Here is a 26,253-nt window from a genome sequence, read left to right as displayed (position 1 = left end):
TGCTCTAACAGGTCCATGTCTTTCTTGTACTGGGGGACACAGAGCTGTACTCTATGAATGTACGCATTACTCAGGGTGGGGTGTCATGAGAGTGAAGTAGATGGGGAGAATCACCTCCTTTGATTTGCTGGCCATGCTTCTTTTTATGCAGCCCAGGATACAACTGGCTTTCTGGGCTGCAAGCATGCATTGCTGGCTCATGTCCAATTTTCTTCTCATCAGTATCACCAAGTCCTTCTTTCCTGGGTTGCTCTCGATCCCTTCATCCCTCAGCCTGGATTGATACAGGGGATTTCCCTGACCTAGGTGCAGGACCTTGCACTTGGCCTTGTTGAACTTCTTGAGGTTCACATTGGCCCACTCCTCAAACCTATCAAGGTCCCTCTGGATGACATCCCTTCTGTCAAGCTTATCAACTACACCACTCATCTTGGTGTCATCCACAAACTTGATGAGAGTGCACTCAATCCCACTATGTCAGTGATGAAGATACTGTGATGGTCTAACAAATTGTAGCCAATGTCTCAAACATTTGTTGAAGAACTTTGGTGGAGAAGATGGCCTCTGTAAAAGTGCAGGAGTTGTATGAACAGGAAAATGTGGCTGGAGGAGAAGGCCCCATGGGGGGTGGGACTGCGCTTCGCCAAAGCCACACTTCCTTATCTTAAGCAACCATGAGAAGCAGCACAATGTATGCACTGGAAGGAAAGGTCAGACAGTGGTCATGCCTGCAGGGAGGGAGAAGCAACTCCCTGATGATGCCCCCCAAGCCCACCAACCCCTTTCCAGAGAATCCCAGCAATGTGAACTGCGCATGGTGAGACTACCGACTCATTTCTGGAACGTTCCTGAGCTCACACTGCACTTGCTCAATGATGGCAAATCCCCACCTACAGGGGTGGACCCTTTAGGAGTAAAAGAAGGTAGGAGGAGGTCTTAGTCTGCCCTCTGGAACTGGACCTCTAGGCTGGCTGGAGCAATGCTGGACCCAGGACTGGTGAAATCCTTTTCTTCTCTCTTTCTTCCTCTCTCTCTCTTTCTCCACAGCCCGCTACCCCCCCCCCCCCCCCCCCCCAACAGTCCCTACACCTCATCCTTTTAAACATAAAACTGTTGACCAAGTCTGGGACTAGGAGTGGATCTAGCCACCTCTGTGCTATTCCTTGAGAAGAAGTCTAGAAGGCAAGGGGGTCCACTCTGAACCTCGTGTCTCAATGGGAGGGCTCTCATTTTCTTCTACATATTTTCATGTTCTTTTTTCCATTTCTTTTTCTATACCTCCCTTCTCCTTTCAAATAGTGGCTTAATGACATGATGCAAGGTTCATATTGATAAGTTCACTTGTACTTGGGCAAGGTTAGCTTGGTTGAATAAATGTTGATTGTTGTTGAACTCCCCTTGTGTCATTTCACCTCAATCCTGACAAAGGAAATCCACAAACCTGAGTCATGCCAACCTTGGGATGCGACACACACCAAATAGTACAGGTCCCAATACAGAGCCTTGGGGGACACCGCTCATTACTGGCTTCCACATGGACATTGAGCCATTGACTGTAACTCTTCGGAGGTGGCCATCCAGCCAATTCTTCATCCATCTAACAGTCCATCCATAAAACCCATCTCTCTCCAATTTAGTTGGAACATGCTTCGGTGAACATGATTGGAGACACCTATTAGGTTACTTGGTAAAGCTCATCTGCACACCCACAAAGGAGTGCAAAGAGGCAATGGTGGGAGAGACGGGATAATCATACCCTGCCTAACTACTTGCAGGAGCCATCAGCTTGTCAAAGGCCCACCTCCACAAGCCCAGAGGAGCACAGGGCACAATGGCAGGCAGGGAACCCAAATTGAGGACTCAGAGGAGGGCACACCCCATCAGGTGTGTAACCTAACCAGGGCTGCTGTCCCTGGAAAGCCATCAGCCCCATTGTCCAGACATGACATCCATGACCACAAGCCAATGCCTGAGTGCCTTTTGGACTGGGGGGTGGAGGTGTTACTGCCAGGGGTATGGGACATATAGGGTGCAGGGGAAGAGCATTTTGGGATTGCAAAGGACTTATGGGATGTTTCGTGGAGGAGCCAAAGGCAGGGGAAGAGAGGCATTTAGGTGATTTGGGGAGGAACAAACACAGGAAAACAGAGGGGCAAGGGGATTTAGAAGACCAGGCATGTGTAAGTAGTTGGCTGGTCAGTACATGTGTCTGGCCATGCCCTGTGTCTGCTCAGTGCAGTCTGTCTTACCTTCTCAAAATCCTTTCTAACTCCTTCCTGGGTGAGGGGTGTTCTGTTCAGTGTGCTTGTGTGTCTGTGGGGGCCCGAGTGTCAGCAGCTGCAAGTCAGACCACGGGTCAGAGGTCCCGGGGTGCCAGCAACTGGAGGGACTGGCATGAGTGGACTTAAGTGCCAGCAACAGGAGTGGGACCTTAGGTCACTGAGGCCCGTACATCCATCGTGCCAGGAACTGGAGCAAGTGGGGGTCTGGGTATTGCAGCTGGAGTGGGACTGCAGGACAGAGGCAATGTGTGCCTGACTGCCAGCAGCTGGAGAGACTGGAGTGAGTGAAACCAAGTGCCAGATGCTGGGGTAGGACCAGCCCGTGTGTACCTAGTGCCAGTAATTACAGTGAGTGAGTGAGTGTTAGTGAAGAGCAAGCCAGGCTAGCCTGCATGTAGGTGAAGTGGCCAGGTGTGTGTGCCTCTCTAGCAGGGAGGCTGGAGGAGGAGCTGGCTGTTGGAGTGACCAGGTGAGTCCAGCTGGCTGCCATGGACACTGTAGGACCTGGGGATCTCTAAGGGTGGGAGTCTTGGTGAATGTGAGGCTCTAAGGGCAAGACCACAGGGGACTGGCTGCTGGGAGACCAGTGGAGTGAGTCTCAGCCATCTGTGTGTATGTGTGCCTGTGTGTTTCTGAGGGTGTGAGGCCGTGGTGGGCTTAGAGCAGGGGAAACTACTGGGGGAGCAGGAGAGTCCCAGCAAGCTCTGTGTGTGCGTGTGTGTGAACGTGCGTACCAACAACCAGACCCAGGCAGTCTATAGCAGCAACTGGAGTGGCGCAGTGGCCTCAGGCATGTATGTCCAGGTGACAGCAATTGTGGAGACTGGGGTCCAGAGGACAGCTACTGGGCAGACTGGGGGTCTGAGTCCAGCTGCTGCGTGCATCCACCTTGCACCTGTATGTATGTATTCTCACTAGAGGACCTCCATTCTGCTCAGCCAGAGAGGGGAGCAGGGTGAGGCTGTTGGTGCTGTTCGTGTTCACATGTGTGCTGTTTGTGTCTTTCTTGGTTGATCTGTTGTCACTGACTGTGTTGTGTATGTGTTGTATATGTGTGCTCTGTGTGTGTGTGCCTCCTGGAAATACGGGCTCAGCTTCACTACTAGTTGTATCTGGGGGCTAGGAGGTGCCGCAGCATCGCCTTTTGGGCTGCCAGGTGCAGCCTGATTTTCCCTTAAGTCTGCTTTGGTGCTCTGCCTTTCATGTCCACCATGTTCACCAGTGGAGAAATCAATCATCACTCTTGAATCTTTTCAGAGGAGAAGAACAAATCCTGTAAGTAGGCTGAAAGGTAAAGTGGCTTTCCTTGCAAGAGTATTGTAATAGAGGATGGCACTCATTGCTGTAAGTAATATTAGATGATTTAAAATCCTTCTTTGGGACCAATTGCGTATTAGTTTTTAGTAGTGTTTTAGCCATGTAACAATGAGGCAAATACTCAGAAAAGTGAAGGAAGTAGCGTACTATTCTTGCAGGCCATCTCTATTTTTTCTGAGATGATGAAAAATTAATACCCTAATTTCCACTGGAACTGGAGAAACCTGACCTGTTTAGTTCATATGTGATGTGATCTCTGCAAATTGCTCAGCACACCCATGAAACATGCACAGAACTGAAATGCAGTATTCCACTCAACAGAAGGTAAACCTAAAATAACAACAAGCCCCCCCTGAACAAATGCATCAGGAAGCATACTGCTCTCTGTATTCTGGGGGTAGTTCTGATTTCACAATGATGTCAAAATACTATGTACTGATTCAAATTAACTGCATGCTGTGTTTGTGCTCAGTAGATCTTTCTTTTAAGAAGACAGATACAACAAATGTGTAAAGGCTGTTTTTAATTTCTTCTTCTGTTTGGGTGGGGGGAGTGTGTCCTTTTTCTGTGTTAAGATGTATACCTGCTTTATTGAAGTTAGGGCACTGGTGCCATCTGGTGGTGGTAGTACATTCCCACAAATGGGAAAAACGAATTGTGAGGAGTTCCACTGAAGTGTGAGAAGTTTCTGGCATGATACTAAAAAGAGTACATGGATACATTTGCTGCCTTACCATATAATTATGTGGTTGAAGTAAGTCATAAAAGCCTGCACATGGGCTGTTAACCATAACTTGGCTTGCTAAAGCAAATTTAAATCTTTAGCCATATTTTTTTCTGCTCAACAAAATGGTTTGGGTTTAGTAGTTTATTTTACTAAATAGTGCTTTGCAAACACAACATAGAGAATTTTGTTGAAGTTTACAATATTTGAAAGCTCAATCTGGAAGAAGAATTTTATTTTGTTATTGCATTTTGCTAAACCCAGCACAACCTTCTCACTGCTAGTGTGTTTGAAGTTACTGTTCTCTTTTTTCAGTAGATGATACATTAAATTTGAAAGTAAAAATTCAACAACATAAACCTGACAACAGTTGAAATAAACAACTTTGATATCTGAAGCTAAAGCAAACACAAATACTGTTTTCTTTATCCTTCCATCTCTTAAAAAAGGTGTTCTGCATCTTAAGTTGTTTACCTGAGGTAATGTCCTCATCGTTCTGTAGGGTACTGTATAGGCTCTATTGACCTTGTTAGCAATGAAAGTAGGACTACAACTACTTCTCCAGTTGTCTTGAAATAAATTTCTGACACTCAAATATCTTGCCTTGTGATGGAAAGATTTGCAGAAATGCAAGGTACTTAATATTATGTTGGTGGGTTTTTTTAATTTGTTTCACTTTGCCATAATTCTTTTGATTTGTTGCAGGTCAGCATGATGTTATTCTAATAAGTTACTGCTAAATGCATTTCCTTATGGAGCAGAGGTCTGTCTGTTCAGCCATTAACAATTTGTATCTTTCTATTGCAATTGGCTACAATAACAGGCTATTTTTGTGTTTTAATCCAGCTAGTTGAAGAGGCACAATTCTGTGCTTGTATTTCTTCTTAATCTCTGACCTCATGACCATGCAAAACTGCCTTCAATTGCATCGTGCTGAAAGTGTGAATGAGACTTCCCTTTAACCAGGCATTAGTTCTCTAGTTATATGGGTATGTTTACCATGTTAGGAGCCTTTTTTGGATCCTATCTTGATGGAATGAGGTGTTTGCAGGCCTGTTCAGCTAATGTAGATTGTGGAATTAGATGGAAACAGCTGTTAAAATTGAAAATACTTAATAGTATTTAAGAATTTAATATTAATGTTTAAATTAATATTTAAATAGTTAATTTATCAATATTTATTTGATGTATTTGAGAATAATTAAACTGGCTGCCATAGCAAGGACTGTCTTTTTTTCTACAGTTTAATTTAACTAGCTGTAGACCTAGGTTTGTCTGCTGGCTTTCATCTGCATGCAGCTACGAAGAAAAGCATGTGAGGCTTATGCTTGGCATAAGCCAGGCCATTATAAGCATCAGATTTGAAAATTTTCTTTCTTACACTAAGTTTTGGGTCTGAGCAAAGTTCCATTGTGTAATGTTTTGTCTTTAGAGCTGTGACTTTCCCTTTAATGACACTGTCCTTGTGAATTGAGGTATACCTGCTGCTTCTATTACTGTTGTCATTCAGCTTTCAGTGCTGTATGACCTTAGTACCTTTCAGTAATTATTCAGCAAAATCACTAGCATTTGCCACATAGAACTTTTTTTCTCAGGCTCTCTCCACTGTGACCACTATACTTCTGCTTTTTAATTAATATTATTATGCTATATTCCAGCAAAAGAAAAATATATGTGCTTGTCCTTTTAAAATAGAGCAAGGTTGTAGTGGTTTGTAAATCTTTCAGGCATTCTCTTCAGTTCTGGATTTGTACCTGGTAAGAGTAACTTCCTGTTTTGCTTTACAAAGCTGGGTGGTACAAATGAGAATTACAGTTTGTTATCTGTCAAGTTACGAAGAGCAGTCATAGCAGTTGAACAGTCCTTTGAAGAAAATCCATTTAGGAATATTGGTGCTCACTTTGGACTTGTTAGTGTGCAGGATCAGTAGAGTGGTCCACTTGCCCGGTCTCCAACAACTGTCTAGATATAAAAATGAACTGAATTTCCTTGTCTTTAGATTTTATAGTGCATCACTATCTTCCTGTAACCAGAACATGAAGAATATGGTGGTGATTTAGGACCAACTTGGTTGTTGGCTTTTTCCTCACAAGTTGAGTGCCACTTTCTTCTTCCAGCTGAACCAAAATGTTAGCTTGTTCTTTTCAGTAGCAGTGAGGGAAGATGCATGACAATTCCTATTGAAAGACTGTTACTCAGAAGTTTATGTTCTGATGTGCTCTGGCAATGGTGATAAGCCTCTGACTTGGTTTCTTCAGAAGCAGTGTCATTGACTGCTCTGTTCTCCACATTTTGCTGCAGAAATAGATCTTTTTTTGTGGCAAATGCTTTCTGGAGTTTCTTGTCCTGTCCATATGAGGGGCTTTCCATCCTTAGTGAGGACTTTTTTGGTGGGTTCCAACAAAACAGCATCTCATGCAACTGCATTGCTTTCAGTTAGTAGTAATTATTTCTCTGAATGCAGTCCTAAGAAGTTCATCTTTATTTGCATTGTACTGAGGTTCTTGCCTAGTGCTGTCATTAATATCTTGTTGTATCCTTGTATTTATAATTCCCTTAGCACTATAAGAGTAAAGTCAGTAATTATAGGCTATGCCTTTGATTTTTTTGGAGCAAGAAGACTGAAGTCATAGTACTCTTTACCCGTCTCTGTAACATCTGAGTATTTCCTGTGTGAATCAACTTAATAAGAAAAATTGCCGCCTTCTGTCAAGCTAATCTATTCATGTGAGATTATCCTTTGGCTAAAGGTGATGCAAAGGGGTTTTTGGTGTTTTGGGAGGGGGGGGGTGTATAATTTTATTTTGGAAAATATCTAGGGATTCTGGAAATATGAATTATTTCCTTGAAAGTATTTTTGGAAACTTAAACTACAAAGGGCAGATTACTTGCAAATACAGCTTGCAAACTGAGAAAAATAGTCATCTGGCTGTGGATCTCCAATCCCAAATCTTTTCTTTTCTTACAGACTGATCACTTACCTAGTCCATAGATTGTGGTTCAAGGTTTCTGCTTATTTATTTGGTTATTTTCCCTGTCATTTGTGAAGATAATGAATTTCTTTTCATTTTGCTATCGCATTGTGAGAGGACTACTTGAATTTTTTGAGTAATCTTCCTTGTCTATTTGTGTCCTTTCATAGGAGACTGTATTACATCTCCCCCCTCCCCCCCCCTTTTTTTTCCCCGAGAATCTAATTCTGGCAGTCTTTTCACTCTTTCTTTTTCTTACTCAGAAGTGCCTGCCCTGCTGTTATCTTAAATTAATATAGATACTTAGATACTGTTAGGTGAATTTAGGGAGCTAAGTATTTCTTTGTGGCAGCTGCGTTTTGAGTAATTTTGGATGTTAACTTTCAGACTATTTTTCTGTCTTTTCAGGTCTCTGGATGGCAGACTCTGAAAAGAAACGCTGTTTTAAGAGGTATGCCTCATGTAGGCCAAAATATTCCTGAATAGTGTATATATAAATGATAAGGCCATACTTCTAAGGAGTCCCTCTGCTGATGCTCTCTGTAAGCTTGCATGACTAATAGTTTTCAGTGCTGAAATCTCTCTGAAAGGTGAAAGCTTGTACAGAGACATTCAGGCTTGTCTTGTTGGTGACACAGTTTTAGTAGAGAGATCTGTAATACACTGCTTACCTTTTTGCTTGATCATCTTAATAGAATGCTGCCTTAGTGGATGAAGTATAGCATGAACAAAACCAGTTGACTATCTGACATGTGCATATCCCCTGCCAACCTCTCCTGACTCTGTGTGTGGTTTTGTTTATTTGCTTTGGTTTTTTTAATTGGGAATATAGTCCGGAGGCCTCTGTAATTGTCTTCACTCGCTTCCTCCTGGTGTGATGTAAGACTTACCAGGCAGTGGGAGGCTGACACTGTGCCAACAGTGTGGTATAAAATAATGTCAGTTGGAACCAAGATGAAGAAATACTGATCTTTGTGCAAGTGATCATCTTTGCGTATTAGCTGGATGTGTGGAACATTTTATGTGTTTGGGGTTTCATGTTCCGGCACTTAAGGGGACTGTCTCTTCTCTCTCCATTGTTGGTATGTTGTTTCTGAATGATTCATTGCTTTACAGCTGTTAGGAAAGCAGACTCTTCAAAATTGAATTGGAGAGCTCTTCTATTATGTCTCCCATCCATTTCAGGACTCATAAATGGCAGATGTTAGGAAAGTAGGCTTTGTTTGTCCAAGAGAAAGATTGGTCTAACCCAGTCTTTTCAGGGCTCTTGTTCTTTCAATTTTTTTTTTTTTAAACAGGACCTCTTATTTCTTTTTAGGCATGTTTCAGGTCTCCAAAACTTTAGAAGGTTTCCTATTTCTCTAAAGCAGTACAGTGCTGATTTGTTTTGTTCTGACTCAAAAATAATTCCCAGTGTGAACTACTAAAAATTTGGGTTAAAAGTGGCTTTTCAGCTATTGACTGAGATTTGGGTGTTGCTGGTTCTTATGCTGTGTTTACAAAGGTCCTAAAGAAAATGATGCTAAGAATAAGGGAAGAGATTGCTATTTTCAACACACCTGTGGACAGACGTCAAGAAGCTGGTGCTGTACTATACTATTCCTGGAGGTGCACACTTGTAGGATGAGAGGCATTGCACTCAAGTTGCAACACAGGACATTCCTATGAGGCAGTAGGAGCACTTTTTGCCAGTGAGGGTGGTCAGACCCTGGAACAGGTTGCCTAGAGAGGCTGTGGAATCTCCATTCTTGAAGGTTTTCTGAATGGAGCAGGAATAGGCCCACAGCAACTCAGTTCAAGTAGGCCTGCTTTGAGCGCAAGGTTGGATTAGAGCAGTTTGGAGGTTACTTCCAATCTACATTATCCTACGAATCTATGTAACCTGCTGAGGGGCCACTTTTTTGTGTTTTACATTTCCTGTAAAAACATGTGAGGTTCAGGCTGGTGTGTTTTGTTGTGTGTTGGGTTTTTGGGGGTTTTTTGGGTGGTTTTTTTTTTTAAAAAAAAGCATCTATATTTGAGAAGTGTTTTGTGATAACGGAACTGAGGAATTAGGAGTAACTTCTTCCTATTCCATTCCCATTCTGAATTCACTTTTAGCTTTCTTTTCAATGTATCACTGCTTAAGAGATGGGAAGACGAGATTTGTGGAAGATACCACCTGGAGTTCAGATTTGGGAAAATCTCATTCCTTTTTTCAAAAGGACAGTATTAAAGGGAAACCTGGGTTTGCCTAGAAAAGAGAAAAGTAAGTTGGTTAAACCAAGCTGGCTAAGCTTGGAAGTTCTTAGTCAAACTTCATGTTTTGGACATTGTGTAGTCTTGCTGTTTAGTTCCAGTTTGTATGAGATTACTAACATGGATTAATTGCATGTGCAGAAACTTGTCAGTAGGCTAAGCAGAAGGATGTCACTTAATTCAGAATTGTTCAGAGAAATCCAGCAGCTGGTAAACATGCTTTTCCTCCTTTCTTTATGTTACTACATGTTAATATGGTAAAAGTAGCTCTTTGAGAGTGCTACCTAAATAGTAAAAACAGATGCTGAGACTTCTGAAGGATACTGAGATTTTCTCAAGATAGATGTCATCTTGCTTTCATGGAAGCCTAGCAGTTAAAAAAAAAAACCCCTAGGTTTTCAGTTGCTTGGTTGATAAACTCAAATAATATTTGAACTGAAATTTGCAAGTTGATTAGAGTGATGTACAATCTTAAATTTTTAATAAATAGATTTTTAATTCATTACTGTACTTGTAATGTTGAAATAACGTGTAGCCTTATAATAAGTAAGGTGGAGTTAAGATGATATAGAAATAGGGCTTGGGGATTTATTTATAATATGCTAGTCAGCATTTATGTCTTGGAAATTCTTTGTACTTTCTGTTTGCTTCTAATCTTTATATCTAATCCACGTTTTTTCCCCTATAGCAGTGTACTTCAGTGTATATATGGTTCTTTGAAAACTATGTTTGGTGTGGTTTTTGTTGGGGTGATAAGAACTTGGCTGTCTTGTATGATGAAAGTGACTTTTAACTTTTGTTTGGCAGTAGGCTGTAGCAATATGGGAGTGTTGGGACTCCTTCCCAAGAGCCGATGTGTGGTTCAAATAGACTAGTACCCCTTCTGAGTTGATAGTTGTTTACATATTCCAGATAGGAACGTGGAAGACATCCTGTATTAGCCACCTACCTGCATGGAGAGTTTCTTCCTAAGTGTTGTGAATGATAGCTTAGCTTGGTATTTTGTAGTATGACTGTGCATCCTTTTCAAATACATTAATAAGGATAAAAAAGTGGTTGATGGTAACATTTGCAATTATGTTATTTATTTCTCTGTGAAGCGATACAGAACAGAGAGGTGATGAATGTGGAATTACTTAACATTTTTAATTTGTTGCTGTTATTAGTGAATTTAATTTCTTATGTGAGGCTGTAACGTTAGTCCTTCTATTTCTTCTTTATATATATCAGTAGTTTTGCTAATAATTTTTTTTTTCCCCCTCTGGGAAGCAATTCAAGTTGTCTTCAAAGTCTGAGTCTTTAAATATGTTGTCGAACTGAACTGACATCTTGGTAATATGCCATTTTGTTGCTAGCTCCTCCCTTCCATTCTAGATAGAGATGAACTGGTCTGGTGGTTTTTGTTTTGTTTTGTTTTTTTAATATATTTAATGAGGCTTCGTCTTGTTACAGGTTAACTGTTTTGAAAAATGAGAGGCTTTCCAATTTTCTTGTTTTTCCTGAGACTAGAGGACACAGGTCTCAATTGCACAAGATGCAAGCTAAAGTGGAGTCTGACACTGACAGACTGCTTACAGACCTTAAAAGTTGCATTGATTATTGAGATTCAAGCTGTGATGAAGCTATCTGTCTTGGCCTTTGCATACGCAGAGAAGAGACCATTCTCTTGCTTTAGCAGCTGCAAGATAGCAGTGTGGGCCAGGCCTTCTGGAGAAATCTCCTCCTGTAGGTTTTGGCTTGTTTTGGAACAGGTGTCTAATGCCCTGGAAAAACCTGTTTCCATTCTGCTGCTGCTTCCAATAGTTCCCAGTTTCTTTAAACATCTAATGAGAGGGTTTTTCTGTCATTCTTGAAAGATGTATAAAATTTTCATAAGATTGATTTGACAGGCTTTCTGTGGATATTCTAGAAGACATGTATTTTTCCATTGCCAAGAAGTGTATGATTTTGTTTCCCATTCAGTCAGTGAAGTGTGTATTATCTTTGCTATCCTTTTTTTCGGGCACAATGGGCTTTATTACCATTTTGTAGTATTTTTACCTTCTTCATTGTATGGTTCATTCATTGTTCTCATAGTATTATGCCCCATCTGAACTGTTTTTTGTTTGTTGCAGGTTTTTTTTTTTAGTGACAGTGCTTGTCTACTGTAGTGGCGAAAAACTGTCATGCTTTTTTTAGAAAATAAATAATTTCTTGCTTCAGTTTTCACTGTAATATCTTTGGCTCTTCTGCCTTATTAGTACTTGGATTCAGTCTGTGGTGATCCTGAACACCTTTTTCTGATTTCCTGCCTAGGCAAGTAACTAGAGTTGTATTGATATTGCCTTTTTAAGTACCCTCATAGCTTAAGTTCTCTTTTGCCTGTCATGAATTATGTTTTCCAATATATTGACTTTCTATTTAATTGGTGGTTGTAAGCTGTCTCCTGAACTCTTCTTAAAGAGTGATGTTAAATAGCTTTTCCCCTGTGCCATAGAAATGTACTTACTTCATGCAGTAGCTTCTTTAACTGGAGACCTGATGCACTAACTTCCAAAAGTTTAATATATGGCTGGTTTTCAGTTGGTAGAAATAAATCTAAAATAAAATTTACAGAATTAATTCAGTTTCCTAGCATAGATTCTGACCTATTTTGTGTACTGCAAAACCAAGTTGCGCTATCATTCTTCTGTAATGGCTAGACATTAGCTTAATTAAGAAATCTCAAATACCATTAAAAAAAAAAGTTTTATTTTTGTGTCATTTACTACTTAGCCATGAAAACTGGAAGGCTTCCTAGTCATTTTTGTACAGGACAATGCAGATTTTAATGGGTGGCTGTTGGATGTGCTTTTCTATAGGTTATAATGGAATATAAAGTACTTTTTGGTGCTGCTATAGTTCAGATTAGTGTGCAAGTTTGCCTTTTGATAGTTGTTTTTGGTTAGTACCACTTCATTAAAGACAGAAAAAGAATCTGACAAATTAAATTGAACATCAGACAATCTTGTTACGATATTTCTGTGTGAAATTTGGGGAACGTGTGTCACCATTCCAATTCTGAAATGTATTCCAAACTAAGCTAGATGGAAACTAGTATTTGTGAGCCAGGAACAGTAAAGTCACTGCAATGCAAAGTGTAATTCAGTGACTTCTGCAGTGCAGAGACCAAATGTAATAGGTTGTAAGCCAGTTCAGCCTGCTCTGTTAATGAACTCGAATGCTGTAAACTTCTGGTAACAGTACAATTTTCTTTTCAATATATTTTGAAAAATAAAATATAGCTCTATTTAAAAGGTAACAGTTTGTCTGTGAAGGCATGGGCTTTGTGTGGTGTTTTCTCTAAAACCAATTAGGGTTACTGCAAAAAATGTTAAATAAGCCGTTTCATTTTTAATTTCTGCTTTTTATTCCTTTTAATGATGGCTATGCCATCCCTTGCTCTGAAGAGAGAAAAACTTTCTAGTTCAAGTTTCTTAGTACAACAAACTGCAGCTCTGCAGATAAGACTATTTCAGTCTGTAATGTTCTTTAACTTGAGTTTAAATAAAATGGGATTTCAGAAGGTTTGCTGGTCAGCTCCATTATTGAGACACGGCTTCAAAATTATGCTTAACCATACTGGCACAAGAAACACTTAAAAGTGTGGTTAAACCTACTATGCCAAATCAGACCTAGTTATTTTGACTTTTCAATTATCAAAATGTTTTCCATTCTCAAATTGCTTTGAGGATTTTCTCTCTCCATGTTTTTGTGAATTTTTCTCCATTAGTAGGCTGAATGTGGTGACTCAGACCACTAGAATAGTAGGGTTTCACCTTAAACCCAAGTCCCCTGGTTGGTAAAGGAACTTATTAATAGCATGCTAGAACAACTGTTTTCTATGCTATTGAAATTTTGACTTGCAAAATAGTGTGGGTTTTACACTGTTTCACTTCTGTGAAGTCCTTTAAAAGTTAATGCTATCATTGTGCATGTATGTGTGCACACGCATATACAATGTATTAGAGCCTAAAGCTGTTAGGGTTAATTCTAGTTAATCATTTATTCCCAATGACTTTTACCTGATCACTACAGCTGTGTTACTTTATGATATGTCTTTTCTGCAGACACCAAAGATGCTAACGAGAAAGATTAAGCTTTGGGACATTAATGCCCATATAACCTGTCGTCTGTGCAATGGATACCTGATTGATGCTACTACTGTAACAGAATGCTTACATACTTGTAAGTAGAAGTATAATTAAGTTAAAGAAACTGGTTTGTTTTTTTTTAACTTGATGTGCAACATGTTTTAGTGGTTTTTAGTTGAAATTAAAAAATCTATTGTGTATCAGCCAAAATAATGCATGCTTTACTAGACACTGCTTTTTTAACAGATGATTTGCTGTTTTAACAAAGCAAATGAAGAGAACATTAAAGCTGTACTGCACAAACTTGAAGCCATATACAATTAGTGGTAACATATGCATTCAAGAATGCAGTCTGTCTTCCTGCTAAAGGAATGTGGAATGCCTAGTTCTCTTCTTTGACAGTTGACATAGCCTATGTTCTCTGCCTGGAGCCTTACAAATGTCTCTTGCTACCCTGTTCCTCTGCAGAAAGCAGCCATCATTTATTGATAAAGAATAAGTATATTATATTGTACCCTAGAAATAAGCTTTTATTCCATAGTATTGTGATGAGGTAGTTGTTTGTTGTTACATTGCTTTGTGAATTTCTAGTTTCACATCAGTGAAGTATGCCCTAGTACCTTGTAAAGCCTTAGGCTTCCAGAAAACTGAAGGTGTAAGTCCATCCCAGCATCTTTGTTGTTGACATTGTGGGATATAGGAGTGCTAGGGTTTGCATTATTCTGATGGAAACCTTACAAATTAGCACAGTTCCAACTAAAGATTCAGAAAGATTCCTTCTGAGAAGCACCTTTTTAGTCCAAAGTGGTAACTCCAAAACTATTTTCTGTCTTGAATCTGTTCTGATCCACAGTTTCCTTTGCCAAGGTAGGTATCAGCCGACGAATTAACATGCAGTCCAGAAGGCCTGCTGTAGTGACATTAAATACACTCTGTAGCAGCCACATTGATGGCTTTACACCTTACATTACAGGGTTTTACCAAAAGTACTTTTTCTAGCTGTGTCTTCAGAATCCCTGCAATTTACCAACATGTCCTTGTCACCCAGCAGCTTCCATTTGTCCAGTTTTATCTGTTCAGAGCTTAGAATATAATTTGTTTTGTTTATATGCACCTGTATTAATCTATTAAATAGCATTTGTCGTGCGGCTTCAAACATTCTGTGTTTTAAAATGCTTCTGTCACGGTGTTTTATTCTGATAAAGCTAGTATGTTGTTTGAATAACTTAATGACTCATAGCCCTAAACCTTCTTGGAAGGGAATTACTTGGTGGCAGTGGCTTCATCTCCACAAAATGAAAGTTTCAGTGGACTTATTCTTCACCTAAAATGTCTTACAAAGGGAAAATACAATGCCTATGATTTGTCAGAGATTATGTTTTCCACTGTATTTCATTTCACTTACAAGTTCTGTTCATCATCAGCTTTAATGAGCTTGTTGTTCTTGTCATGCTTCCATGTCATTTTGGTTATTCTCATGTCTCTTCTGCATCTGTTTCACATCTTAATTTCCACAGTGTTCTTTTTGGAGTGTAGAGATCCTTAAGCTAGACTTAGTTTTTGCCCCAGGTTCTTTACTGCTGCTATTAACAAGATTGTATACAAAACCAGTATTATAACAAGTTAACATGGCTGACATAGAGCTAGTGGGTCATTTTTCATTGTTTTTGAAAAAAAAAACAACAAAGAAACCCCCCAAAACAAACCACAAAAACCCTTCAGCTGACATCATCTACACCATTCTCACATTTGCTTATGGAGGAAATTTTTAGATTAATCCACAGTGCTACAGTGCTTGCTTCAAAAGCCAGGGAATGCTCCTTGCTAGCTTCTGCTTCTGTTTCCTTTTTTTTCTTTCTTTTTTTTTTTTTTCCTTTGTGGCTTATCCCTCCCTTATTTTGACAGTTTATATTTTCAGAATACTACTTCAATGTGTGTCCTGTAGAATTACAGTTTTCTGAGAAGAGGCACACAGCCCTTTCTTTTTAAAAAAACTTTATACAAGTTGGCATTGTTTGTATTGTGTATTTTAATGCTAATAATATATGTTCCTGGAAAAGCATCCTTGCAAAATCTATCCTGAAAGTGCCCTCTCTGTTAAGATAGTGAATTCTCTGCTGAATTATATCACTTTGAAATTTTCTTTCTGTTTCTACTCAGAAATGCACATTTTTCTTATCTTTCTCATTTTTCTTTAATTTCCTGTCCTTCAGACATTCAGAGGCTCTTCACTTCAGTAGTAAATGTAGTTCTGGAGTCCTTTGGTGAGTGTCATTTGGAGGACCAGGGCAAGTCCCTTGGAGGGACAGGGCCAACTTCCTTTGTAAAACAGAATTCAGGGGAAACCAAGCTTTTTTGCTCCCTTTCCTACTTGTTTCTTCATTGTATCTTTAGTTTGTTGAAGACAGGCAGGCCTATAAGTCAGTAGACATAAACTTCCTTAGTAGTAACTCGGTGTTAAGTCTTTTGTAGTTTACATCTGTTTCTTGATTGGAATTCTAGGTTAGCAGATATATGCAGGTCTTGTTAATCTTTCACATTTGTAATTTGAGTTTCATTAGTGTTTTATGTGTGAATGTGTGAAAGCTGTCTCCGTATGCTATGAAATGGAAAGCCTTGTATGTTATGAAAGGTATTGAGGGTGCATGAGGACAATGAAAGTCCAGCTGTATTTCTTGAACTAGATATAGAAATGAAAAAAGTCAAGAAGAGGGAAACTGTTTAAAAAAAAAAAAAAAAAGAGTGAGGATTAACCTTGCCTGTTTCTTTTCTAATAAATGTTCTCTGATACATTTAAGTGTACTGTAAAAGTAACCAGGAAATGTACATCTCAGTTCAGGCCTACAGTCAGTGCCCAAGTATCTGTGTAAATGGAGATTGGAGACTTTGGAAATTCCATGTAATTGAAAAACTCTAGTAATAGTATTGTTTCAGACACTAGAATGGTTCCCATATTGGCTGTCCCATACTCCTAGGACTTCCAGCTTCAGGAGAGTTTATTAATCCCAACCTGACCCTGTGAAAAAAGAACCAATCTAGAAGACTGCAGCACCCTTCATAAGCTATCTAGTTGCATTTATTTGGATGCTGTGCTTACACTAAGAAACCTGCTAGAACCTGAGCCGACTACTGACAAGTTCAGTTTGGGAGTTAGTACATACCTAGTCCAAACTGGAAGGTGTACTGAGATGGGATGTTGTTTTAGAAGGTATCGTAGAATGGTCTGGGTTGGAAGGGACCTTTAAAGGTTGTCTAGTCTAACCACGCTGGAATGAACAGGGACATCTTCAACTGAATCAGGTTGCTGAGAGCCCTGTCCAGCCTGACCTTGAACATTTCCAGGGATGGGGCAGCTACTACCTCTCTGGGCAACCTGTTCCAGTGTTTTGCCGTGCTCATCATAAACAATTTCTTCCTTATATCGAGTCTGAATCTACCCTTTTTTAGTTTAAAACCATTATGCCTTGTCCTATCGCAACAGGCCCTGCTAAAAAGCGTGTCCCCATCTTTCTTATAAGCCCCTTTAAGTATTGAAAGGCCTCAGTAAGGTCTCCCCGGAGCCTTCTCTTCTCCATGCTGAACAACCCCAACTCTCTCAGTCTTTCTTCAGAGGAGAGGTGTTCCATCCCTTTGATCATTTTTGTGGCCCTCCTCTGGACCTGCTCTAACAGGTCCATGTCTTTCTTGTACTGAGGGCTCCAGAGCTGGGTGCAGTACCCCAGGTGGGGTCTCACCAGTGCAGAGTAGAGGGGGAGAATCACATCCTTTGACCTGCTGGCCACACTTTTGATGCAGCCCAGGATACGGTTGGCTTTCTGGGCTGTGAGTGTACATTTCTGGCTCCTCTCCAGCTTTTTCATCCATCAGAACGCCTAAGTCCCTTTCTGCAGGGCTGCTCTCAATCCCTTCATTCCCCTGCCTGTATTGATACTGGGGGTTGCCCTGACCCAGGTGCAGGAACTTGCACTTGGCCTTGTTGAACCTCATGAGGTTTACATGGGCCCACTTCTTGAGTTTGTCCATGTCCCTCTGGATAGCATCCCGTCCCTCAGGTGTGTCAACAGCACCGCTCAGCTTGGAGTTGTCTGCAGACTTGCTGAGGGTGCACTTGATCCACTGTCTATGTCACTGAAGACGACAGTACTGGTCCCAATACGGACCCCTGAAGGACACCACTTGTCACTGATCTCCATCTGGACATTGAGCCATTGACCACTGTTCTCTGGACACAACCATGCAGCCAATTCCTTATCCACGGAATAGTCCATCCATCAAATCCGTATGTCTCCAGTTTAGAGAGAAGGATGTTGGGGGGTACCATGTCAAAGGCCTTACAGAAGTCCAGATAGATGCCATCTGTAGCTCTTCCCTTGTCCACTGATGTAGTCACTCCATTGTAGAAGGCCCCTAGGTTGGTCAGGCAAAAATTGTCCTTGGTGAAGACATGCTGGCTGTCTCTAATCACCTCCTTATCCTCCATGTGCCTTAGCATAGCTTCTAGAAGGCTCTGTTCTATGATCTTCCCAGAGGTGAGGCAGACAGGTTGGTGGTTCCCAGGATCCTCCCTTTCTACCCTTTTTAAAAATGGGTGTAATATTTCCCTTTTTCCAGTCACCAGGGGCTTCATCTGACTGCATGGATATGACTGTCATGGAAAGTGTCTTGGCAACTACCTCAGCTAATGCCCTCAGGACGCTGGGATGCATCTCGTCAGGTCCCATGTACTTAGTATGTTCAGGTTCCTCAGGTGGTCATGAACCTGATCCTCTGTTACAGTGAGGACTTACAGTTCTGGACTTTGCTCCCCCAGTTCCTGCCTTGAGGTCCATCCACTCGAGAGGTGTGGAAAGAGAGATTGCCAGCGAAGACTGGGGCATAGAAGTTGTTGAGTACCTCGGCCTTCTCCTCGTCTGTTGTTACCAGTTTGCTGGTCGCGTTTATCGTGGAGAGTACACATTCTTTGACCTTCCTTTTCTGGCTGACATACCTATAGAAGCCCTTCTTACTCTTTGCATCCCTTGCCAAGTTCAGCTCCAGCTGCGCCTTGGCCTTCCTGACCCCCTCCCTACACGAGTGGGCAACATCCCTATGCTCTTCCCAGGATACCTTTCCCTACTTCCACTGTCAGGTTCTGCTTTCATTGACTTGGTAAGACTGGGGTTTGGCTTCACTTTTGCAAATGGATCTACTGCTCTGGTGCTCCACTGGCACACACTGCTGTGCGATACCTGTGCTTAGTGTGCAAAGCCATGAGGCTTGGTCTAACCTCTGCAACAGTTAGACAGCAATAGTACTGTTATCCTAAGTGTGTAAATACAATGCAGAATGCAAACTTACTATGCTTCATTTGCTGCTGCACAATTTTTTTGGTATTAACAGGTGTTTTTTTAATTGTATTATGTCCTGGTTTTGGCTGGGATAGAGTTATTTTTCTTTCTAGTAGCTGGTATAGTGTTAGGTTTTGGGTTTAGTATGAGAATAATGTTGATAACATACTGTTGTTGTTGGTAAGTAATATACTAAGTCAAGGATTTTTCAGCTTCTCATGCCCAGCCAGCAAGAAGGCTGGAAGGGCACAAGAAGTTGGGAGGGGGCACAGCCAGGGCAGCTGACCCAAACTGACCAAAGGGATATTCCATACCATGTGATGTCATGCCCAGTATGTAAACTGGGGGGAGTTGGCCTGTGGGGGTGAATCGCTGCTTGGGAATTAACTGGGCATCGGTCAGCAAGTGGTGAGCAATTGCACTGTGCATCACTTGTTTTGTATATTCCGATTATTATTATTGTCATTTTATTATTGTTATTATTTTCTTCCTTTCTGTCCTATTCCCCCATCCCATTGGATGGGGGAGGAAGTGAGTGAGCAGCTGTGTGGCGCTTAGTTGCGGCTGGGGTTAAACCATGACATATTATCATCTCGTCTGAGAGGTAGATGGCACTATAGTTACAGAAATTGTTTCATTTTATGTGATAAGAACAAGTGCCTTAGCACCAAGGTTACATGAACTGCTGCTGTTCAAGAAAGAGCCCCCCCCCCCCCCTTTTTTTTTTCTCTCTACATTCTTGAGTTGTAACTTCAAGTGAGTCAGGATATCATGTAGTAGTGTATATTTTGAGTAGTGGGTTTTTTGGGGGGGGGGGAGGGGGGCGGACGGACACGGGACACAGGGAAAGCGTAAATCGTTTACTTTGAAAGAGTTATGGGTGATTGTGTGTATGCGTATGGAAACAGTTCCAAAAGCATGCAGCTTTATAATGAGTGACTGTTTTAGCAACTTCTACCAGGACATTTTATAAATACTGAAGGTCTATGCCCATGCAGGTTTTTTTTCTGGTGGAAGTTTAACTGTAGTGTACTCTGTGAAAGTTAGAATTAAAATAGCACCTGCATATCCACTTTTTGAAAGTTTTCTGTTCTTTTAAAAAAAGCATCCAACTTTTCAATAATTTTTTTGTGTTGGGTTAATTGCCACTGTACACTTTACTTCTGTATGTGGCCATGGATAAAGCAAATAGGCTTAGTATCTTAATGGCATACAGCTCCTGTAATATCATCTGTGCAAGCAGAATGGTGCAAGCAATATGATGTTGACCTGCTAGAAATTACTGTTCTGGTGAATTCTGGAGTGGGATTCTGTGTTGTGTGCTTTATTAGGAAGACTCTGGCTAGGTACAGATGCCTTGATTCTAGGGCATTACTTCCCCGTATCAAGAACATCAATTAAAGATATTGGAAACTGCATTCTGCATGATTAGATGTCATGTTTACATGATGTAAAAAATGAACTTCGTGTAAATTTCAGTAAGGTGCATTTCTGTGACTGTATGAAAACAAACTGGTATTTTTCATTATGCTTCTTCTATTTCTTTTTAATTATGAATGTCCTTGTTACCAGTCTGTAGAAGCTGCCTAGTGAAATATTTGGAGGAAAACAATACCTGTCCAACCTGTAGAATTGTTATACATCAGAGTCACCCGTTACAGTATATTGGGTAAGTATGAAAGCAAAAGTGCAACTAGCTTCACTCTAGACTTCTAGTCTCTGTAATACAGCACAGCTTTTTCCTAAATTTTCTTACTTGTTTATCAGCATGTGACCTGGTTTTGGCTGGGGTAGAGTTAAATTTCTTTCTAGTAGCTGGTATAGTGTTAGGTTTTGGATTTAGTCTGAGAACAATGGTGATAACACACTGATGTTGCTGTTGTTGGTAAGTAGTGTTTATACTAAATCAAGGATTTTTCAGCTTCTCATGCCCAGCCAGCAAGAAGGCTGGAAGGGCACAAGAAGTTGGGAGGGACACAGCCAGGACAGCTGACCCAAACTGACCAAAGGGATATTCCATACCATGTGGTGTCATGCCCAGTATATAAACCGGGGGGAGTTGGCCTGGGGGATGGATCGCTGCTTGGGAATTAACTGGGCCTTGGTTGGCGAGTGGTGAGCAATTGCATTATTCAAGTCTTGTTTTGTATATTCCAATTCTTTTATTATTATTAATATTGTAATTTTATTATTGTTATTATCATTATTATTTTCTCATTATTATTTATATGTCTCCTATTTCACATTTCTGAATCCTGTTAAATTCTCACCTCTAATCTAATAGTCATGGCTGATTTACTCATTTATGCTGAAATATTTTTGGAGATGTTCCTGCAATCCATATGTGACACTTGAATATCCCAGCCTGTGCAAATGGGATTGCTACTGGTTGAAATGACATGAATTTAGAAATAATGATATTTTGATTCTTGTTGTAGTGCTACTTTAAAAGATTGTAATGGTCCATTGTAAATCTCTTGGTTTGTCACCATTTCTGTACTTGTTCACTGGTCTCCATTGCTGTGAAATGCTCATGTCAGGTGATGAGAAGCCTGAGACTAGTCTTGTAAGCCTCTTCCATTTAAATCAGATTCAGGATTTGGTATTGCAAGCTCTATTGGAGTAATGACTTGCAGCAGCCAAGACAGACATTTGAAATGTTTCTAATTTTATTTATCAATTGGAATTTAGGGTAATACTTTGTTTATTCTAGTCAGTGACTTATTTTAGACTAAAACAGATTTTTGTCTATGTGAGCTGGGAATTAAAGCTTAGAATCTTAACCAGTCCTGCTGCTCCAGTTCCAGTGGGATTATTACCTTTTCTTTTCTTTGAGCCTATACAGGCTTCTGAGCTACATAACGTTGCTCACAGTTAAAATGTTGGCTTTTAAGAGCAAAGTAAAATTTTATTGTTGTGGTCTTTTTCTGTGAACTGTTCTCTTGCATTGTTGGAGAAGCCTAGTAAAGGTAACGAAGTAGTCTAGTGTACTGGTTTCAGCTGGGATAGAGTTAATTGTCTTCCTAGTAGCTGGTGTAGTGCTATGTTTTGAGTTCAGTATGAGAACAATGTTGATAACACTGATGTTTTCAGTTGTTGCTAAGTAATGTTTAGTCTCAAGTCAAGGATTTTCCAGCTTCTGATGCCCAGCCAGCAAGAAGGCTGGAGGGGCACAAGAAGTTGGGAGGGGAGACAGCCAGGGCAGCTGACCCAAAGTGGCCAATGGGGTATTCCATACCATGTGATGTCACATCTAGTATGTAAACTGGGGGGAGTGGGGGTGGGGGGAATGCTGCTTGGGAACTAACTGGGCGTCAGCTGGCAGGTGGTGAGCAATTGCATTGTGCATCACTTGTACATTCCAATCCTTTTATTATTGCTGTTGTCATTTTATTAGTGTTATCATTATCATTATTAGTTTCTTCTTTTTCTGTTCTATTAAACTGTTCTTATCTCAGCCCATGAGTTTTACTTTTTTTTCGTTTTGATTCTCTCTGCCATCCAACTGGGTGAGGGGGAAGTGAGTGGGCGGCTGTGTGGTGCTTAGTTGCTGGCTGGGGTTAAACCATGACATCTAGAAATATGAGAGATGAGTCTGTACGGGTAAGAAACAGACTATCCTTGATTCTTTAGTAATAAAAATGAGTTTACCTCAAAGTTGTCAAAGAATTTTGAGATTTGGTGACATACTCGCCTTGATGCAGGAGGCCATGTTCCATGGGACGTCATCTTTGACATGTCCAAGACTATTCTTCCTCACACTTCACTGGGTTTCTGTCTTAGCCTGTACTTTTTCATAATTTGTTTCACATTACTGTCCTCTCTTGTTTGACATAAATACTGATTTGAGAATTGAAATTCTTCTTAGGTGAATTTAGAGATTTTACATCAATTACGTACTGGAACTTTTTCAAGAGAAATGTTTTGAATCAAGATGGTTGACTTAAACTTTTGATTTTGTTTCTTTGCTAGTCATGACAGAACAATGCAAGATATTGTTTACAAACTTGTGCCAGGCCTCCAAGAAGGTAAGTTGTGGTATGACCTTGTTTAGAGGTCATTTTGCACATACTTCTTTAACACTTAAAAAAAAAAAAAAGTTTCAGGTGATGAAAATGGTGGAGGAGGAGATGAGGAGAAATACAATGGAAAACCGTATTCCTTCATTTGTGTCATTTCTAGTAATTAGTTTAAAGTCGTACCTGTACTAGCAGCAATTGGGGGTGGTGGTGGTGGGAGGAAAGATGGGATATTTCTTTGGAAAGCAGTATTACGTAAAACAGAATAGTAGTTCAGCCTTTGAATGCTGGCACACTGTAACTCTCATTTGTTCTTGTTAAACTGTCTACTTAAACCTGTTATGCCAGCTTTCTAAAATTCTCAGGGGTAGAATGTACTGCAGAACAGCTTTTAGTTTCAGTGAAGTTTCTGCTACTGTGAGACTCATTTCTTAGCAGGTAACTTTCAATTTGTGTTTTCATGATCCTCTTTGAGACTGGATCTGTTCAATTAAAGAAGTACGTTATAATAACTGCTCAGTAATTTTTTTGTCTTAATGTATGTTACAACTTTCATTTAAATAGAGTATTTTAGTCTATTTAAGCTGCAAAACCAGAACATTCTCAAACATCAGTAAGATTAAATAGACTATTTAAAAATTATTTATAGCATATTGAAAACCAGAACTGTAAATAAAAATTCAAAAACAATGGTTTGACTGAAATATTGTGGGAGGGATTCAAAATAAGGAATAGTGCTTTAAATACTATCTCATTCTAATAGGAATGGTGTAATAGTAGCTATACAGATGACTTTGTAGTCTTCTAAATTTGAAAAATAAGATGAGGCATGAACAATAGCAGAGATAGAAGAGTAGTAAATACTGACAATACCACTACTTGTTAGCAAGCCTGTTTCACTTAAGAGGGAAGGGATTTGGAATAACTTCATAAATATTGCATTAGAACTTTATTACAGGGATTAATATTTACAATTTTAAACAGCGGAAATGAAAAAGCAAAGGGAGTTTTATCACAAACTGGGCATGGAAGTTCCAGGGGACATCAAAGGGGAGACATGTTCTACAAAACAGCACCTAGATTCCCACCGAAATGGTAAATGGTCCTTTATTTATTTTGTCTTGGGTGGATGACGGCTAGTAAATTGATGAACAGACCTGTTGGAGGTATGTCCCTAGTTGGCTTATTACAGTCACAATTGTTTTATAGCACAATACAGTGAGTGTAGGATTGTTGCTTTGTCCCTTATTTGTGTACTGAATCTTTCTTTTTAGCTGGTCATAGCATATTACCCTTGGCAGAGGAGATCTCCATAGTAGTGCCTACATGGGGGCTCTGTGAAATTACCCAGCTTCAGGGCTGCTAGCAGTTGAACTGAAGGTTGTGCTCTGTATGCATTCCTCCCTTTCATGTGTGGGGCTAGTGTTGCCTAAGCAGATAAGCACAATTTGGGAAAAGCAAAGTTTATTCTATATTGCAGTCCTGAACTGTGCTGTTTTAATCAAATTAGCATTACAAGCTGCTGCTATGTGTTATCCCATATATCTGGTTTCTTATGTAAGGTGAAACTAAAACAGATGAAAATTCAAACAAAGAAACTTCAGAGGAAAAACAGGAAGAAGATAATGACTACCACCGAAGTGATGAACAGGTGAGCTCATAGCGCATGTTTTAATTTTATCCTATATTTCAGCTTCAGTGCTTTGGTAAGCTAACAAGAGAAAAATAACTGTTTCAAGATGTTTTTTCTGTCCTCTGATACAAACAATGCTGTGTTGCCCAACACTTTTGTGTAAGCATGAGTTTTATCTTTGGGTTTTGGCAGGAATGGAGAATACATTGAAGACATTTGCCTTGAGATTTGATAGTTCTGTTTGTTTATGAGTTTCCAAAGTATTTTGCTTTCAAAACAAATTCAGATTATTTGGCCCCCCTGCTGAAGGACCGTATCCCAGTGTTGTTGTATTACATTGAGCTGAATGTGTATCAATGATTATGAACAAAACCTTTTACACTTCTTCTAACTTAATATTTGTTTTGTTTTAAACCTCTAATACTAAGTGTTAGTCATGTACCATAAAAATAGTGTGAAAGCTGGGAAGTTAACCAGTAAGTTTTAAACTGAAAGCATGCTTGAAAGTGAAATCTCCTTCTGCGATAAACAAGCCATCCCTTTTATGTTTTCACGTTATGTGTGTCCAGACTAAATTAAACTTGGATTAATTTTCTTTTCAATTATAATGTAAGGGAACTTTCAAAGGGATTGTACCTAGTACTAGATCCTCTTAGTGCATAAAGTAAATCTTCACAAAAAGCTTAGACTAAGTAATGAATAGCTGGATAAGAAAAGGGGTGAGAATTGAAGCATAGAAATTAGAGACACCTTTGGGGGGATAATCTTTAGAATTTTAACAATTTGCTATGTCATTTGTCTCCATTCTTTTTAAACTTTAAATTCTCTCTTAAAATTGTTAAAATTCTGTTTTAAACTGGCATTAGCAGTTGCATTAAAAGCAAGAAGTTACGTTAAAAGCAATCATTAAAAAATGGCAATGGTATTCTTACTGTGTATCTTACGCCAGCTTTTGACATAGGGTCCTGCTGAGCTCTTGGCAGCCTTTGAATTTGGACTGGAGCAGCCTTGTTCCAACATCAAAAATTCTTTCTTGAACTTTTTTGTCTAGATTCGTTTTGGTTGCAGTAGTGCTTACCACTAAACCGACAAGATGTTAGAAAATGTTTTTATTTTAATAGGACTACAGGCGTTTCAGTTTAAGGAATACTAACTAGTACTGTACATTTTCACTTTGCTGTATTAATAAAAACTGCTTATGGAATACATAATGAAGACTGCAGAAAATTGTTCCAGCCAACCCTGACTGTTTTTGGTTTTTCCTGAAGGTAAGCATCTGCTTGGAATGCAATAGCAGCAAATTGCGTGGACTGAAACGAAAATGGATTCGTTGCTCAGCACAAGCAACAGTCTTGCATCTAAAGAAGTTCATTGCCAAAAAACTTAACCTTTCTTCTTTTAACGAGGTAATATTTTAATTTTTTAAATGATTTTGCGGGTATCAAAACCTTATGAAAAGTGTGGGATTGTTCTTTTGCAAAGGAACATCTTTTAGTCTGATTTTATTTTCAGAAAACAGAAGCATATACTGTTTCTTGAATTATATGTTATGTAGCCATTTTCTTGTCCTTTCTTGGGTCTATACAGGACTTGCCATTTAGTTTGCAGTGCATCTTTTTATGTCCATAT

The 26,253-nt window shown here is 39.8% G+C and overlaps 1 protein-coding gene across 12 annotated transcripts in view; it reads left to right on the top strand.

The window, feature by feature from the left end:
- Positions 1–26,253, top strand: part of PCGF3 (polycomb group ring finger 3) — a 63,143-nt gene that overhangs the window by 27,263 nt on the left and 9,627 nt on the right. For 3 of the 12 annotated variants that reach the window (XM_052776667.1, XM_052776672.1, XM_052776669.1), the window contains exons 2-8: positions 7,704–7,746; positions 13,622–13,739; positions 20,545–20,641; positions 22,945–23,000; positions 23,976–24,086; positions 24,554–24,642; positions 25,893–26,030. In XM_052776667.1, the coding sequence (XP_052632627.1) occupies positions 13,631–13,739; positions 20,545–20,641; positions 22,945–23,000; positions 23,976–24,086; positions 24,554–24,642; positions 25,893–26,030 (600 nt within the window). In that variant the 5' untranslated portion in view covers positions 7,704–7,746; positions 13,622–13,630. Of the gene's footprint in view, positions 1–3,030; positions 3,574–5,242; positions 6,081–6,135; positions 7,074–7,703; positions 7,747–13,606; positions 13,740–20,544; positions 20,642–22,944; positions 23,001–23,975; positions 24,087–24,553; positions 24,643–25,892; positions 26,031–26,253 lie in introns of those variants that run through there. The other 9 variants (XM_052776677.1, XM_052776668.1, XM_052776671.1 and 6 more) reach the window with 8 other exon arrangements.

The sequence above is a fragment of the Harpia harpyja genome, chromosome Z (assembly GCF_026419915.1).
Source record: "Harpia harpyja isolate bHarHar1 chromosome Z, bHarHar1 primary haplotype, whole genome shotgun sequence".
In the NCBI taxonomy this organism is placed as follows: domain Eukaryota; kingdom Metazoa; phylum Chordata; class Aves; order Accipitriformes; family Accipitridae; genus Harpia; species Harpia harpyja.
Note: the sequence above shows the minus strand (reverse complement) of the source record. Positions and strands in the feature narration are given on the sequence as shown.